This window comes from Taudactylus pleione, unplaced genomic scaffold, assembly GCF_031769625.1.
Source record: "Taudactylus pleione unplaced genomic scaffold, aTauple2 ptg000628l, whole genome shotgun sequence".
NCBI lineage: Eukaryota > Metazoa > Chordata > Amphibia > Anura > Myobatrachidae > Taudactylus > Taudactylus pleione.
Window position 1 is genome coordinate 362,151 of NW_028285030.1, and position 18,424 is coordinate 380,574.

The 18,424-nt window shown below is 43.9% G+C and overlaps 1 protein-coding gene across 3 annotated transcripts in view; it reads right to left on the reverse strand.

The window, feature by feature from the left end:
• MGAT4D (MGAT4 family member D) overlaps positions 1-18,424 on the reverse strand; it is a 242,861-nt gene that overhangs the window by 67,146 nt on the left and 157,291 nt on the right. For all 3 annotated transcript variants that reach the window (XM_088454717.1, XM_088454716.1, XM_088454718.1), the window contains exon 9: positions 4,032-4,162. In XM_088454717.1, the coding sequence (XP_088310843.1) occupies positions 4,032-4,162 (131 nt within the window). The remainder of the gene's footprint in view (positions 1-4,031; positions 4,163-18,424) is intronic.

Consider the following 18,424-nt stretch of genomic DNA (forward strand, 5'->3'; position numbering starts at 1 on the left):
TACAGTAGGCTAGATAATTCACAGTAAGCAATGTACCAGCCTTTTATCACATAGAAAATGCTACAGTCAGCTATGATAAAAGACCTCAGGTATAGGTAAAAGATTGTGCACAAAAAGACTCATATGTCCACAAATGGAGAGACACTGTCCAGTTAAGAGACTTGTTACCAGTAGTATAAGACGATTGAATGGAGTCCTTTAATTAGCGGAGGTCCAAGTTGCAATGAATCCCAAGGCAGATGTACAGGCTCCTAGTCCTCGGTCTTGTAAGTCCTAGACTGGTGGTCCTCAAAGTAAACAATGGCAAAGTCCATAAAGAGAAGCTTCTCCAGTTAAAAACCAATACCTGGGTCACAGAAGCTAACGCGTTTCGCTGCTGTGTGGAAGCTTTTTCAAAGGTGTCTAACAACTTTCAGAATGGCCCTGATATAGGGGCTTTCATTAGTAATCACACAATCAGCTTTTTACATCATTAATCAATCACTAATCAAACATATAGTCATATATAAAAATGTACAGATATATATAGGAGGCAAACGATATACATATAATCTTAGAAATAAGTACCTATTAATTCTAAAAAACTCACTTTGTAAGAGTATATGTACAACTCCAATCCCGTTGTATGTGTGCACTTCCATATAGCGAAAAATACGAAACATGTTTGGACCAATAGTAACATGTGACCATCGTCATATGGTTCACATCACTCGTCCTGCACCACATGATGCGGGTCAATAGTTTATCTAGCTTATTATTGGAGCTAGAGAGTCCCCTGGTGAAGTCACGTGACCTATGTTTGTTTGTTTTACTTCTCTAAATCTTTATTAAAGTATGAAAATACTTTATTGGCTGGGACCCACAATGGTCCCAGCCAGTGAGCGGCCGCCAATGTTAATCCGCCGCTGATTGGCTCAAGGCATGGTACTAATGATAGCTCATTCTCCATGAACTGTCATTAACGTACTGTATCAACATTTGTGTCCGGGGCCCTATTTGGATTACTGCGGAGAACATCGTGGGACAAAAGGTAAGAATTTGATCTTTTTTTACAGGTACTTACATTGGATACTTTACGTTGAGAAGGGGACATGCACATTTGGGAACAGGTGAGTATGTGTGTGTGTGTATGGATGTAATAAATCTTTATTTCCATGGTGTGTGCTTCTTATGTTTTTTACACATTTCTTTACAGGTGAGCTACACGTACCAGCGGCCCTTTAATGCCCTGCATGCTGGTACTTGTGGTTCTTCAAGTACCAGCATGCGGGGGAGGCTTGCTGGGTCCTGCAGTTCTACAGTAAAGACAATGTTGTTAATTCTATTTTTAACACCACACCTACACTATCAACCCGGCACCCACCGCCCAGGGGTGGCGGGGATAGTCTCGGGCTATCAGCCTAGGCCAGGGGTGCCCTGGAGAGGGGGACCCCTTTATTATAGTGCTCCCCAGGAATCTCTGGCCTGGGCTGACTAGCGGTCAGGGCTGATGCTGCGGCTGGGGGGCCCGGTGGCATCGGTCCCCCGCTTGAAAGGGTCCAGAGCAGGTTTTAAATATAAGGGGAACCTCCCGCTAATTTTTTCTTGCTATATTTAAAACCAGGTCTGGCCCTGCTGCCTGGTGTTGGTTCTTAAATTACTGTGGAACCCTACTCATTTTGTTCCCCGTAATTTTAAGAACCAGGACTGGCTGTCAAGTCCGGGGCTGGTTAGTCTTTGGTGGGGGGCTATGTCATTTTTTTTTTTAACTTTTAAACTTTTTTTTTTCTATTTACAGGCAGAAACATACATGGATCACAGTGATCTGTGTATGTTTCTGCCCAACTCGCAGTTCACAGGCAGGTGTATGTATTTCACGAGTTTATACAGTTTTTCCATCCCATGAGAGTTTAGAAACTCTCTGCTTGGCAAATTCCCGAATCCTATCTTCACTAGTGAAAAGGTTCTCGAGTTTTGCCGAAGATGAATTGAAGAGTTTGCTAACTGTTGAAAATTCCCCAAAGATGTCTCCTGTCTTGAAACTTTTCTCTCCCCCCTCCTTTCCCTACTCTGCCAACTGCAGAACCAGTTAATACCAGTTCACACACACTTGATCAAAGAATAGAGATTGCTTCCCCCGTTTTCTGGGTCAAGTTACAGCCAGACTCTTATATGTGATGAACAAAGGCTATGAGGACACATGTGTTAAGACTTCAAGCTGAACAACATCTAAGCCAGGCCTGTGATCTCCAAGAACATAAGTATCAATCATATTGTTTTTATGTGTGTAATGAATATATTGTGCTGTAGCTAATTGTAACAGGGTTATGTATGTACTGTGTAATCCTACTTTGATAAACTAATATTATACAGAGAACTCTGTATGTTTTATGTTATTTCATGTGGTGATAGGACTTATATAGTCGGGACTAGGATTTATAAAGCAAGGATCAGTATAAGGAATTAAAGGGAATAAAAATATCCCTTAACAATAACTCTCCAGTATTTTCCCATAGTAAAGGAGATCTCTCTCCTGAGTTTGACATTAGTAAATTTGAGAGTGGGAAAAAATGACCAAACTCTCCAGAGTTTGCAAACTCTCACCTTAGTAAATTTACCCCTTGGTGTGTTTTAAGCAATACATGAAAGCATAGATGTATGTAAAGAATAAAAGGACATGTGTCCACATACAACCTGGGTGTAGGGGAGTCCCAAACTGCGCAGTTGTGGGGCACCCTAGGGACAGACTAACAGAATGGATATCATGCATCATGCTTACAACTAACATCCTTAGAGGCAAAATAACGATTTTCTATTGCCGCTTGTTGTGGCAATAGAAATGTTTTTTCTAGTCTATTTAACAAAAAAGTGAAGCTCACAGGCGATACTGTCTGGTAGCGGTAAGTAGAGACTTAACTCTTCATCACCCAGTTCAGGTTCTTTCTGCCCATGTGTTCGTTACCCATACACATTGCACTGGAAGCATGAACTTGGGCTTTCAGTAGCACTTCAATAAAAAGTTAAACATTTAATTGAAAAAAAAAGAAATAGGCATCTTTTCCCCTTTCCGATCCCCACAAGCAGTGATGTGCGGTGAGGTCTATAGCTGGGGAGATACACATGGAGATGGGTCTGAGTGCTGAAAGCCTGTCTCACCCCCTACTCACTGTAACTCTCCCCTCACTACACTAAGCTTGGATGTCCACTGATTCTCCTACCTGCATCACTATGTCTTCTCTTGCTGCTGCTTACTGTGCTCCGATTTCTAAACATCCAAGGTGTCCATCAGTGCCCAAGGCACACCCCCATACTAAGAGACATGCCTTTATTAGCTCTCTTTCTGGGCAGCTTACTCCCAGTGGTGTGATCCTGCCCCCAGCTCTGCAAGCAGTGTCTGACTATACAGAAGGTAGGCTGAGCTGTTGCTGCCTCATCTCTCATCTCCATGCAATCCCAGTGAGCGCCACAAAGCTGGTGAGTGTTAACTATAAAAATTATTACAATAAACAAAGCAGATGTTTATAAGTTTTAAATATCTTCTTTGCTTTATTCTAATACTTTTTATATCAAATCTCAGGAGTATCTGCCTCCCCTGACTGCGCACGTCCCTGCCCCCACGAAATACCCACCCTGAGATAATGATAGTGATCAAAGGACTGCAGTGGTACTTGTACTCTTGTAGTTCTTCTAAAATAAGCTAGAGTTAGTTTCTCCCATGCAAAGCATGGGAAAGCTATAGTCGGATATGGCTACCACCATCTATGTTTGCAGATAGCCACCTCCAGTGGTAGTCTGTGTACAGTAGTAAATTATCATATTTCTGGAAAAAAAACAGTTAGGACTTTCGGGGCTTCATAAAAAAGCCCCTTCATGCTTTTCCAGGGCGTAAAACATCTTTCAGCAATATTTTAGTTGAAAGAGAATAGGTAGGCTTACACCTGAGAAGCATGCAGATAAAGTGTTACTAAATGGCAATTATCTTTCATTATCAGAACCCAAGAAAACAGTAGATGCTTGTGAGCCATTTAACACTATATAAAAAGGGCACTTACTGCATCTTTTTCAGGGTTGCATACTTTCACCCACAGATAATGATCCAGGAGCCAGTCTATAGGTTTATCCTTGTAGAACATCAAGAAAAATTCGGCAACATGCAGCAGGTCTTTACACTTGAAAAGCTTTCCTGAAAGAAGGAAACAAGTGGGGTATACACATTTAAGATAAATATGTCATAAAAAGCAAAATAACTGTACATGTGGTAGTGCCAAATATCACTTACATATATAATTTACAAATAAATTTGAGCTACAAAAAAAAGTTATAAAACAGAAGGTTCTCACATAGATGAGAAATTTAGAACCAGTTTGAAAGTTAATCAAATTTCACTGGTTCAATGGTCACAAACATGTTCATAGCAGAGGCACCAATAAACCACAAGTTGAAAAGTGGTTAAACTTTTTAAAATTTAACTCAAATTTAAAAAAACTAAACAAACTACTTTTTATTTTTTTATTAAAGCATGTCAAGTGTAAGATACAAAATTGGGAGAAAAAAAATCAGGTGGCGCTGCTATAAGCACAACAAACACATGTGACTTAAAATAATACGAGTAGTTTAATTAAAACAAATAATTAATACTCCCGGGAGTAAAACAAGGATAGATATAAATATATATATTTTCTGTCTCACTGAACAGACAGACTCTCTAGATGTTGACACAAACTGGTATCACAGTTTGTATGGTATGGAATGAAGGTAAACTGTCTTGATGAGCTTCGATTCATCTTTGATTACTGCTTGGTCTGGTCATAGTTCTGGGGTGTCGCCCACATGTTTCATGAGAAAAAACAACCTGTCACATCTAATTTTTTTATGAAAGTACCCCCAGATTTGTTTCTTAATTGGGGTTTGAGAGGGCATCAATTAAAATGTTTCTGTATGTATTTCCCCCTGCAAAGAAGACTCCAGTCATTAAATAATAAATATATGGAAGAATCTTACCTGAAACAGTGCATGGATAGGGGGCATACTCTGGAGTACACTTTTCTTTGCAGCTCATGAAACTACTAATAAAAATTTTCTACCACCCTTGGATACTTTTGCTTTGCTAGGGAGCAGTGGCGTAACTAAGGGGGGGTCGAGCGGGGCTTGTTACCCGCTTCCCGCTTCCCCCTGCTCCCCCACAATTGCGCTTTGTCTAACGAAATCTACTGTACACAGTACAGTGTTGTCAGGGCCGAAACTAGGATATCTGTCACCCAATGCAAGGCAGCAATTTTGCGCCCCCTCCCTTCCTGTACCTGGATTTTGTCCTTGCTCCTCCATAAGGCAGTGCACTAGTCAAACGTCCCTGGAATAGTGACTTACATTATTCCACACACCAGAATGCCCATTACACATTATGCCACACACTATAATGCCTATTACCAAAGTGCCACTTACATATTTGCCCGACACCATTTTATGCCCCACAGTAAGGCTTCTAATTACTTTAAAATTACCTACTTGTTGCCAGGGGGTTTCATGCTCGTTGCCAGTGGGTTTCATGCTAGTTGCCAGGGGGCTTCATGCTCGTTGCCAGGAGGTTTCATGCTCGTTGCCAGGGGGATTCATGCTCGTTGCTATGGGGTTTATGCTCATTGCCATGGGGTTTCATGCTCGTTGCCAGGGGGATTCATGCTCGTTGCTATGGGGTTTATGCTCATTGCCATGGGGTTTCATGCTCGTTGCCAGGGGGATTCATGCTCGTTGCTATGGGGTTTATGCTCATTGCCATGGGGTTTCATGCTCGTTGCCATGGGGATTCATGCTCGTTGCTATGGGGTTACATGCTAGTTGCTATGGGGTTACATGCTCGCTGCCATGGGGTTTATGCTCGTTGCCATGGGGTTTATGCTCGTTGCCAGGGGGCTTCATGGGAGAAGATGCAGCTTTCAGCATCTTCTCCCGGCACTTGCGCTGGCCTAACAGACACTAGAGGTCCAGTAGGACCTCTAGGATCTGTCTCCTCCTCGGCGGCTGCCATTTTTGGATGGCCGTTTTCTGACTCTGCAGCCCTCAAGCCACCGTGAGTCATCCCTTTTTCACCCCCTGCATTCCGGCACCCGGGACACGTGCACCTCTAGCCCCCCCCCCCTAGTTGCGGCCCTGGTGTAGTGAATGACTACAGCAGCAAGCTGCTGGTGCTAACTGTAGGGGGAGTTGCAGCAGAAGCCTGCAGCCCCTCCAAGGCAGTCCTAATGGCATTCTGCAACATGCTGATCCTGGGAGGCTGAGAGCTGCTGCCGGCGCCGGGTGACACAAATAATGAAAGTTCTCTTTCCCCAACGCTCTGCAGCAATACTGGTAAGTATTGGTGAGGGGGGGAGGGAGGGAGTGGAAGGTGCCGCGGGAGGGTGAAGAGTGGAAGCTGCGGGGAAGATCGGGGGAGGGGATGACTTTCAGACTTTTCAATCTGTAGTATTTATTTGTCTCAGGCTGGCTGCATTTGAAAGAGGTGTATGTGTGTGTCTGTGTACTAGGCTTTGCCAGGGTGTGTGTATCTGTATCAGCATATGTGTATATGTGTCAGCATGTATGTATCTGTGTCACCATGTGTGTATCTGTGTCAGCATGTGTGTATCTGTGTCAGCATGTATGTATATGTGGCAGCATGTGTGTATCTGTGTCAGCATGTATGTATCTGTCAGTTTGTGTGTATATGTGTCAGCGTGTGTGTAGTGTGTATCTGTGTCAGCATGTATGTATCTGTGTCAGCATGTGTATATGTGTCAGCGTGTGTATCTGTGTCAGCATGTATGCATCTGTCAGCATGTGTGTATCTGTGTCAGCATGTATTTATCTTTGTCAGCATGTATGTATCTTTGTCAGCATGTGTGTATCTGTGTCAGCATGTGTGTATCTGTGTCAGCATGTATGTATATGTGTCAGCATGTGTGTATATGTGTTACTGTCAGCATGTATGTACCTGTGTCAGCATGTGTGTATCTGTGTCAGCGTGAGAGGTGTATCTGTGTCAGCGTGGGTGTACCTGTGTCACCGTGTGTGTGTATCTGTGTCACCGTGGGGGTGTATCTGTGTCACCGTGTGGGTGTACCTGTGTCACCGTATGTGTGTATCTGTGTCAGCGTGGGTGTATCTGTGTCACCGTATGTGTGTGTATCTGTGTCACCGTGTGTGTGAATCTGTGTCAGTATGTGTGTATCTGTGTCACCGTGTGTGTGTATATCTGTGTCAGCATGGGTGTACCTGTGTCAATGTGTGTATGTGTCTGTCTGTATGCGTCTGTGTCAGTGTTTGTGTGTGTGTGTATCTGTGTTAGTGTGTGTCTGTGTATGTCAATGTGTGTGTGTCTGTGTCAGTGTGAATATATGTCAGTGTGTGTATATGTCAGTGTGTGTGTCAGTGTGTGTATATGTGTCAGTATGTACTGTATGTGTATATGTCAGTGTGTATGTATGTTTATATGTCAGTGTGTATGTTTGTGTATATGTCAGTGTGTGTGTATATATATGTGTCAGTGTGTGTATATGTGTCAGTATGTACTGTATGTGTATATGTCAGTGTGTGTGTATATGTGTCAGTGTGAATATATGTCAGTGTGTGTATGTGTATATGTCAGTGTGTGCAGCGCCGTAGCAGGACGGCAGTGCGCCGTGTGGCAGTGCTGCACTTCTGCCTCTCTCGCTCACCCCTGCCCCCCTCCTCCCCCTGAGCGCTTACCTTTTCCTCTCAGAGATGGGTGGAGCGCGGGGATCTTCGCCAGCATTGCTGGTGTGCGCCGCGCAGCACTGCAGGTCTCTTCCTGCAGACCTTTCTGGAGTCGGGCAGTTCGTTCCCAGTGCCGCTAGAGGATTTCACCCTGTGCGGAGGCACCAGCCGCACCACCTTCCCTGAGTGTGTGTTTATTTGTCAGTATCTACTGTATGTGTATATGTCAATGTGTATGTGTATATGTATCAGTGTGTGTGTATGTCAGTGTGTGTGTATATATATGTGTCAGTGTGTGTATATATATATATATATATATATATATCAGTGTGTGTGTATATATATATATATATATATGTCAGTGTGTGTGTGTATCTGTGTCAGTGTGTCTGTGCTGAGAGACAACGCGGGGGGAAGATGATGGTGTGACTGAGAGAGAATGCGGGGGGGGAGCTGATCGCCTGACTGAGGGGGGGGGGGAGGTGATGGTATGTTGAGAGATGAGGCAGGGGGGAGATGATGGTGTGCTGAGAGTTGACACAGGGTGGAGGTGATGGTGTGCTGAGAGATGACACAGGGGGGAGGCTATGGTGTGGCTGACAGATGATGCAGTGAGATGATGGCATGGCTGAGAGACGCAGGGGGAAGGAAATTACACAGGAGGCACGAGTCTGGTTGAACCGCTATTGTATGATGATGACTTTATTATTCCCACACGAACAGGCATCTTCAGGACGATGTGACCTACATGAATAGTGAATACTGTCTGAAGACACCATCGTCCCAGGGAGGATACATTTCTTCAGAGGTTCCACATTGTGAGAAACCACCGCAGAGGTAAGGTGCATATGGAATGTAAAGAAATATGCCAAAATATGGGTGGCGTTTCATGTTGGCATGCCCCATTTTCAGTAGCCACACCCCTTCTGGTAGGTGTCCACACCCATATATTTGTGGCGTGCAAGATATACCTATCTTTGTAGTGGGGGGCGCCAATCTGAAACTTGCCCTGGGCTCCGAATACCCTAGTTACGCCACTGCTAGGGAGAATTCTAAAAATGGTCCATTTAGCCGATAGAGGGAATTCCCTAATCAAGAACTCAATTCCAGAAATGTTTATCATTTTATAACTGAGTCATCAAACTAGTTGGAGAATCAATCATCCAGTTTCATCATTTCTTTTCCCAGATAAGCAGATATAACAACGTAATGGTATAATAACATTCATAAGGGCCACTCAAACTGCTTGTCTTATATATTTTGTCTTATTCCATTATACCCTGTAGAGCAAAAAATTGAAAAGATATTGGTTAATAATCAACTTCTGGAAGTGATAAAGTGAATATTGGTGACTGTCGTAAGGATCAAATAGCAGAGATCAAAGTCAGTGCTTTCCATTACCTTTGTACTGTACTAGTAACTGTTTCTTAGTCTCCATGTAAGTGTATTTATGTATACATAGGTGTGTATTTGCATGGGTGTGTAATACAAAGTCTTTCATGTCTGGTTATTTTCTCACCATGCCGATAATTAAATGAAGCTTACATTATTGTTTGAGGGACTTTTCTTCTTTTGAGATCAAAATCCCTTTCAACTTTTAGTTCTGGTATACAGTCTATAAGGATCCAGAAACTAATGATTTCAACTATGTGAAGCTCATATTTTAAATCATATTTTTTACAAGTCTTTATGTAGTCTACACAAGTTGTACAGTTTTAATAAGGAATGGATATTAACTTCGTAAAACAACATGTGGAGGTACTTGTAACAGCAAGACAGAACCTACCTATACTTAAAAAAAAAAAAGATGCCAACATTTCAGGAAAAGTCTCCTCTTCCTTTTTAATACTTACTTTTAAAGTTGTTCCTGTACTTTGAAAATATCATCAAGTTGTTTGGCCACATAAGGTTTAGGAGATTTGCCTATACAAACAATTTAATTTGTAGGTAATCTATTTTGATTGCGATAATATACATACATGGCTCAGTGACCAAAACTAAGATAACGTTGCAGGGGACAGGACTGAGATGGTATAATGCGCCATGCCCCTACCCAGCTCCACACTCCTCCCGGAAGAAGTTGTCAAAGCTGGCAAGTATGATCTAGCTGTAACTGTGACTCCTAGATAGGTTTGTCGGTCACAGTATGAGAGGAAGTGATGTAGTTTTAGGCAACAAACTGCACCAAGACGTTCACAAGTAGCCCCTTATAGGCAATAATAATATTACACTTTAGGAAGAACTAGTATAAGGGGTCCCCTGGACCCCTTACCCCCAGGGGGTCCACACTGAGCATTATTTGCAGCTGCGGGACTGAGCTGCCATGTAGGCAGAAGAGAAGAGGAGAGAGGGAGGGGACGAGATCCAAGCAGAGGGGAAGGGGGACAGTATATGGGACAGTATATAGTCCTGACTCCTGCAAGCACCATGGGAAATGGGAATGGTGGGACTCTGCAGAGAACATTATGTTGTATGCCTTAGTCTGTATAACTGTGTTGTTGTATTTATTTTTATTTATAAAAAGCACCACACACCGTATGCATCTCTATACAAAGTAAACATACAAAACATTTCACATTAAACAGGGTATAAGATCTTAAATACAGTACACAAAGGAGTACCATAGCAGAAGTACCAAACATTAACATCACACAAGACAGTAGAATGGCCGATCCATTGTCCTATCTGACAAATGGTAAGTGCATACACATTTACCAATCGTCGGCCCGATGTGTCGTGCCTGACGTCACAACTGGACGGCATTTACATGTGCCCGTCCAGTTGTGATGTCAGTTACCGGCGGCTTCTGCAACAAGTGTACGTGCGGTCGACAGATATATCTGAAGATATATCGTCCATCGGCTGTGCTGTACACCCGATGTGATATGTCTGTGAATGACGTCGTTCGCAAATATATTGCTGGTACACACCCGCCGATGTGTCCACGATATATCAGCCTACACAGATCATACTGTAAACCGGTACAGATTAACCATGGATTCTATTCTTTGTGGCGGGATGGGAGCTTTAAAGCTGATGGACACCGATGGCGGATTTCAAATGACAGCCAAAACCAATGCTTAGTAAATGCTGTATTCTGATGGACGAAAATGCTGGCGAAGCCCATCGGTTTTGAATTGAAACCCAAACCGACGCTTAGTAAATATACCTGAATGCTACTAATTTTAGACCATAGCGCCCCGTCTTAGGTACCCCAGCCCCACAAAGCCTTAATCGAACTGTGACTTTAAGCAATTTCTCTACATTGAAGCATTTGTACAATATATTCCAACACTCTATACAACATTACTGGATTACAATGTATTCTGATCTGTGGCCTGTATGACCACACTAATAAGACTAGAAATGACAGAAATAGCAGGTATTCATTTGCCAAATAAGTACATATTCTGTATTAAGAAATAATTGCGTAAAGTATTAGTGCAAAATAAGAATCAGGACAAACAAACCATTAACACGTCGGGTGCGCATAAATGTTCCTTTCCTATTAACAGAGGGCCTGATTCAGAGCCGGACGCTCTGACCAGAGCGCTCGCTCTGAATCATTGCCCTCCTACATAAAAATGGAGTGGCCTTATGGACGCTCGCATAGCTGTGGGTTACCACCCACAGCTTATGCGAGCGTCCATGATGATGGTCGCGATGGTCAAGACCATCGCGACCATCGGGCTTGCGACGGAGACCCTGCGGGAGGGTCTCGCTGCCGCAAGCCCTTGAGTGATTTTGGCTCTATCAGAGCCAAAATCACTCCCACTGACATCACTAGTGATGTCTGTGGGGCCGGCTTCAGACGGTAGGGGTTCCCATGGGAACGCCTCCGTCTGGCACCCACGCCCCCGGCACGCCCATCAATCAACATCGACAGCACGCCCCCTTTGGTGCGAGACCCGGAGTGACGGAGAGCCCGACGCTAGCTGGGTCTCGCAGCATGCGCACGACGGAGCACCCTCCGTCGTGCGCATGCGCAGTGGGGCAACATCGACCCGCTTGCGAGCGTCCTGCGCTCGCGAGCGGGTCTGAATGACCCCCAGAGGGCCTTATTAAGGTTGGATTACACAGCTGCGTTCGCACGCAGCCGGTCGATGTTTGTCCTCTGCACATGCGTATGCATCACAGTGCGTGTGCGCGAACCTGGTGCAGCGATCGCAGTGAGCACGCAGTCCAATCACATAGTGATTGAAATGAAGTGACCGTTTGGGGTTGGAGAGGGGGGTGGTCGGTGGAATGCAGGCGTGCCTGTGCGTTTGAACGCTGTTACAGGGGCGTGCATAATTAAGCCCCTGGTATTGTATATTCTGGCAGAGGTCTAGATGGCGACAGGAAGTTTAGCAGTTTGTGAGGTAGGATCAGGTCAACCACAACTGTGAGAATGGTTCCGATGTTACTCGATGTTACCGATGTTTTCGCTGACTTGCGGATGCAGGTCATGGGAAGTGGGCGGCTTCATACAGTGATGGGCATCTTAGTATAGCGCTGTGATTGCATTCATTAGCATATTTTTGCAGCTAGCGGGTGTGTGCGAACGCAGCCGTGCGATCAAACCTGAATAAGGCCCAGAATCCTATAGTGGAACACAGTGTAAACTGAAACAACACACATTTATACATAGGGGCATATTCAATTACCCCGCGGCGCGGGGTTAAGCTATTCAATAAAATTGCTTTTTCCCCCGGGCCGGTAAATGAGCCCTTGCTCGCGGGATCACACTGTTTCCGCGAGAAGTGCGGAAACAGTGTGTTTTTCTGACGCGCGCGAGGCCGACAAGGGCGGCTTCGTGCAGCTGTTACCTCGCACCTACATGAGGTGCGAGGTAAAGCCCGTCAGCGGGGATTCGCGCGCAGGGTCTCGTGGACACCCGCGCGTGAAATCCCCGCTTATTGAATCACCACCAGCGCGACAACTAATTGAATATGCCCCATAAGGTGTGCAATTACCAAACAAACCGGTCTAGTAGGCATGAATGTCAGTATTGCATAATGCCCCAATCAATGTCTGGCAAAATAAGTATAACAACACTGCAATAACTGAAAGGAATTGCACAATTAAGTAATTGAATAGCTGGAACACAGAATACAGAAAATCTTTAACATGCTCTCATTGTGTTCAGCTTCACATATTTACAATGACAGGCACTAAAATAGATCATCTGTAGGCGACATTCTGTGTCAGCAATATTATGTATATTCAATGGATAAGTCACTAACTCAGAGAGTTGCAATGTAGTACAGTAAATGGCATTTGCCAAATGTTATAATTGTATTGCTCAATTGCATATGAGATAACATTTAGATAAAGTATCTACCTTTAAATATTATTATTTTTTTTATAACTTGTCTTGCCAGATTTCTTCTATATAACAGTTTGACATTTATTCATAAACAATTTTCTTAAAACATAATTACAACCCCTAGAAAATAGTTTTTGTCAAATTTGAAAAAAAAATAAATAAATAAAAAGTTCTACTTATTAGCCCTGACCCATTGTATCCACATATAGCATACCTGCTATACGGGAACAGTGGTAGAACTTCTGACTGGGCTCCCAGAGACATGGTCTCCAGGCCCCACCCCAAGCAACCCTGTCACACAGCCAAGCTACCCCGTACCTGGAGCTTGGAGGTGAAGTCTACTAGAGCTAGAGGGCAGCAACATTTACGTAATACAGTCTGGTTAATGGGGTTTATACACTCTCCATGTCTATAAGTATGGACGCACAGAGGAGAAAGATGCGGTGGGGAGCCACTCATGCACAGAAGGCACAGGTCGGAGGTTACAGCTCCGGCAAACTGCTCCGGGTCCTAGTGCCTGCCGGCTACAGGAAGTATCAGAGGCAGCGCAAAGCGCATCTCCAACAGTCTGCAATGTTTAAAGAGGCGGCTGTACCACCGGGAGTTACACCACTGTCCCTGAATGTAAGGGAGACTCCCTGAAACAGTGGTGATCATCCTGACTCCCTGAAGAATCTAGCACTCTCCCAGAGATTGAGCTGGGTGTGCACAACACAGTGATGACAACACTCTCCGCCTACCATTGAGGAAACACTGGGAGAAGAGGATGAGTGCTACAGGAAAATAGCCACCGCTTTCTAGCACACCGATGGCTACATGAGTGGCTGTGTGTTCAAGTATATGTGGTGAATTACAGGGTATGTGCGATAGTTTGCAATGATGTTTATGTCCCTCCAGTCACTAATTTTCCATTCGGATGAATTTATGGCAGATGTCTGCTTGAATCAGGCAAGTGATAATAGGAGTTAGGATGGTATTGGTGGCCAGATGGTGACAAGTAGAATTCTGCCCATTAGTGCATGAATGTTGTGTTACATTTTTCTCTCGGTCACTTATTGTCACAATGCTTATTTCTTTCTGTTGCCTTATTTAACACATGTAGTTTTACTTGAATAATTTCTTCATTCATTCAGAAACACATCTGTAAGAAACCTATAGACACTTGGCTCACTGACCAGTTAGACAGTACATCATATAAGTAATACACTTCATGTTCTGACTACCAACATAAATAGTTACATTACAGAAAACCACAAACGGATGCATCTAGTAAATGGCTTTTAAAACTTTAATGTCAAGCCTTTCCTTGATCAATAAATACAATTATTAAATTGTATGGTATTAGACAGTGCAACTTGGCAGGTTTTCTAAAAGTTGTTCTCAGAAGCACTTTCTTCAAATTCAAGGTCAGGCAATATTTAGACTAGTGTGGTGTCAGCAATGAGAAGCGGGCGTGTTGTTTATGTCCTGTTGTCTATAAGTAGCTAGCATGAAATCAGAGAAGCCAGATCCTGTACATAGTGCAGTGTAACTGATGCAGGCATCATTACACATTCAAGGTGTCCATCAGTGCTCAAGGCACCCATACTCAGAGGCATACCTCTATTATCTCTCTTTCTGTGCAGCTTACTGCCCGTGGTGCGGCCCCGCCCCCAGCTCTTCAAGCAGTGTCTGACTATACAGAAGCGAGGCTGAGCTGTTGCTGCCTCATCTCTCGTCTCCCTGCAGTCCCAGGGAGCTTCACAAAGCTGGTGAGTGTTAACTATAAAAATTAATACAACAAACAAAGGAGATATTTATAAGTTACAAGTTATAAATATCAACTTTGCATTATTCTAATAATTTTCATATCAAATGTCAGGAGTATGACAGGGGAGGCTCTGCCTCCCCTACCTACCCTGGCTGCACCTCCCTGGCCATAGTCACATAAACTAATAACAGTTTCTAACGTTTTCATGTGATGTAGTATATCAGTTTTTGCTGATTACTAGCTATCACAATATTATCTCACAGAGCATGTTGCTCATTGTTATGTACTCTGAGCCTTGGTCCACAATAGTCAAGAGGTTATGCTAAAGCTGCCATAAATTGAAAAAATTTACTTAACCCACACTGCACATGACTGAATACATTGTTTCATAGCTACATTTGTGGGTACCACCATTTATACTTTGTGAGCATTTAGAGAAATATCATTAATGTGATTATTTTTTAGATGATTCATGAGTGCTAGAATAACCTTATAAATAAAACCAGAATCATGAACACATCTAATTACATTAAAATATTTGTCATATCTTGTCTTATTCTTTAGTGTTTATTGAAATTAAAGTTCACACAACATTTCGAAACTCAAATCACAGCTATTATTTTTAAAGTTCCACCTTCCTGCATAACCTCACTTCCCACAATTTCATTAACAATTGATGGCACAACAATCTCCTCTATCCCCAATGTGCACTGTCTTGGAGTGATCCTGGATTCCTCCCTCTCCTTCAAAAGACACATACAGCACCTCCCGCAGTCCTGACATTTCCATCTCAAAAATATTTCCAGGATCAGACCCTTTCTCACCCAGGATTCTAAAAACCTCACTGGTCATCTCCTGATTGGACTACTGTAACCTCCTCCTATCTGGCCTATCTTACCACTGCCTCTGTCCTCTCCAATCTGTCCTCATTGCAGCTACCTGGCTTATCTTCCTCTCCAAACGTTCTACATCTGCCTCCCCTCTCCTACAAGCCCTACATTGGCTCCCCTTCCTCTTCAGAACCAAATTCTCACTTACAAAGCCCTCACCCATTCTATTCCAATTTACATCTGTGACCTCATCTCCCTTCACACTCCCGCCCACCCACTTCGCTTAACAAATGCATACCACCTCTCCTGCCAACTGATTACTTCCTTCCACTCCCGCCTTGAAGATTCTGCCCATTCTGCTCCCTACCTCTAGAACTCTCTCCCACTCCCACCTCCAAGATTTTGCCCATGCTGCTCTCTACCTCTGGAACTCTCTCGCTCTCCCTATTAGTCTCTCAACTTCTCTACAATTCTTCAAATGGGCTTTCAAGACCAACTACTTCATCAAAGCCAGGGGCGTATTTATTATGGGTGCAAGGTGTGCAGGGCACACGGGCCCCTGGGTCCAGGGGGCCCACGCACCGCACACCCTGCATCCAATATCATATACTTACCACTCCATCGGCCTGGTGCTGGCTGCAGCGCTGCAGAAATCACCGGGAAAATGGCCACCGCTGCCATTTCCCCAGTGATTCGTGCATGCGCAGTAGAGATGTCCCGGGAACACGGCGTGGGTGTCATGTTCCTGGAGACCTGCGCATGCGCAGTAGACTCTGGCACAATGCCAGAGTCTACTGTGGCCCCGGAGTGGAGGGCCCCCTCCTCGCTTAAAGCGCCTCTGATCAAAGACTTCAGCGTTCTTCCTAACCCGCTGCTACTTGCTCCTTCCTCCCTGTCTACCCAATCTATGTCACGTCTGTCTGTCTGCCCCTCCCCTGTAGAATATAAGCTCTCATGAGCAGGATCCTCTTCTCTCATGTGCTTCTCCTAACTTGTACTTTCATTTACTCCTTACTCCCCACAAGGGAGCCTAACACTTTATTACTTACTCCCAGCTGCTTATTTGGAGTGTTATGATCACTTATGTAGCAACCTGTATAAACCATGCCCTTGCCCTGCATTGTATTGTACTGTAAGTCACTGGTTTCTTCTTCAGCAAAGTGTATAAACCATGTCCTTGTCCTGCATTGTATTATATTGTAAGTCACAGGTTTCTTCTTCAGCAATGTTTATAAACCATGTCCTTGTCCTGCATTGTATTGTACTGTAATTTTATGAGGTGCTGCGGGAAACTTGTGGCGCTATATAAATAAATGATAATAATAATAATAATAATAATAATAATAATAATAATATAATTTTACCCATCCAGCCCATTCTCTTTCGACATGGTCTCCAACTGTCCCATTCGACTACAACCAACTCTCTGACCACCTCGTTCCCCCCAAACTCCAACCATACTATTTTTTCCTTTCTATTTCCAACAGAATTATTCCTTCCAGCCTGCTTTCTAATAGTATTCTGCTTCTCCAACTTTTAGAAATATTTTTCCCCTCTAGATTGCTTGCAGAGCTTACCATTACTCTGTAGAGGTTCCTAAACGCAGTCCTCAAGGCTCCCCAACACTTCAGGTTTTAGAGATATCCATGGTTGAGCACAGATAAAACGACCTGTGCTCAACTATGGATAGCTCTAAAACCTGAACTGTTGGGGTACCTTGAGGACCGCATTTAGGAACCTCTACAGAGCAATGGTAATGTCTGAAATACGTTTGGGAACCACTGCTCTACAGTCTGCTTTCTGACAATAACATTGCTCTCTAGTCCGTTTTCTGACCGCCCCACTACCTTCTAGTCTGCTTTCTGACCATACCATTGGTCTCTAGTCTGCTTTCTGACTAAGCCACTGCCTTCTAGTCTGCTTTCCGACCATACCATTGCTCTCTAGTCTGCTTTCTGACTAAGCCACTGCCTACTAGTCTGCTTTCTGACCATACCATTGCTCTCTAGTCTGCTTTCTGACTATGCCACTGCCTTCTAGTCTGCTTTCCGACCATACCATTGCTCTCTAGTCTGCTTTCTGACTACGCCACTGCCTTCTAGTCTGCTTTCTGACCATACCATTGCTCTCTAGTCTGCTTTCTGACTACACCATTGCCTTCTAGTCTACTTTCCATCCATACCATCCATACCATTGCTCTCTAGCCTGCTTTCTGACTATGCCACTGCCTTCTAGTCTACTTTCCGACCATACCATTGCTCTCTAGTCTGCTTTCTGACTACGCCACTGCCTTCTAGTCTGCTTTCTGACCATACCCTTGCGCTCTATTCTGCTTTCTGACTATGCCACTGCCTTCTAGTCTGCTTTCCGACCATACCATTGCTCTCTAGTCTGCTTTCTGACTACGCCACTGCCTTCTAGTCTGCTTTCCTACCATACCATTGCTCTCGAGTCTGCTTTCTGACTACGATACTGCCTTCTAGTCTGCTTTCTGACCATACCCTTGCTCTCTAGTCTGCTTTCTGACTATGCCACTGCCTTCTAGTCTGCTTTCCAACTGTACCATTGCTCTCTAGTCAGCTTTACGACCATACCATTCCCCTATAATTAAATTATTAAATCAGATGGCCTTTAGATAATGCAATTATGGCAGGTTTTCTAAAAGCTGTTCTCAGAAGCACTTTCTTCAAATTCAAGGTCAAGCAATTTTTAGACATGTGTGGGATCAGCAATGAGAGGTGGCATGCTGTTTATGTAAAGTTGTCTATATGTAGCAAGTCTGAAAGCAAAGAAGCCAGATCCACTATAGTATCTCACATGTAGCTCATTGGTGTGTACTCTGAGCCT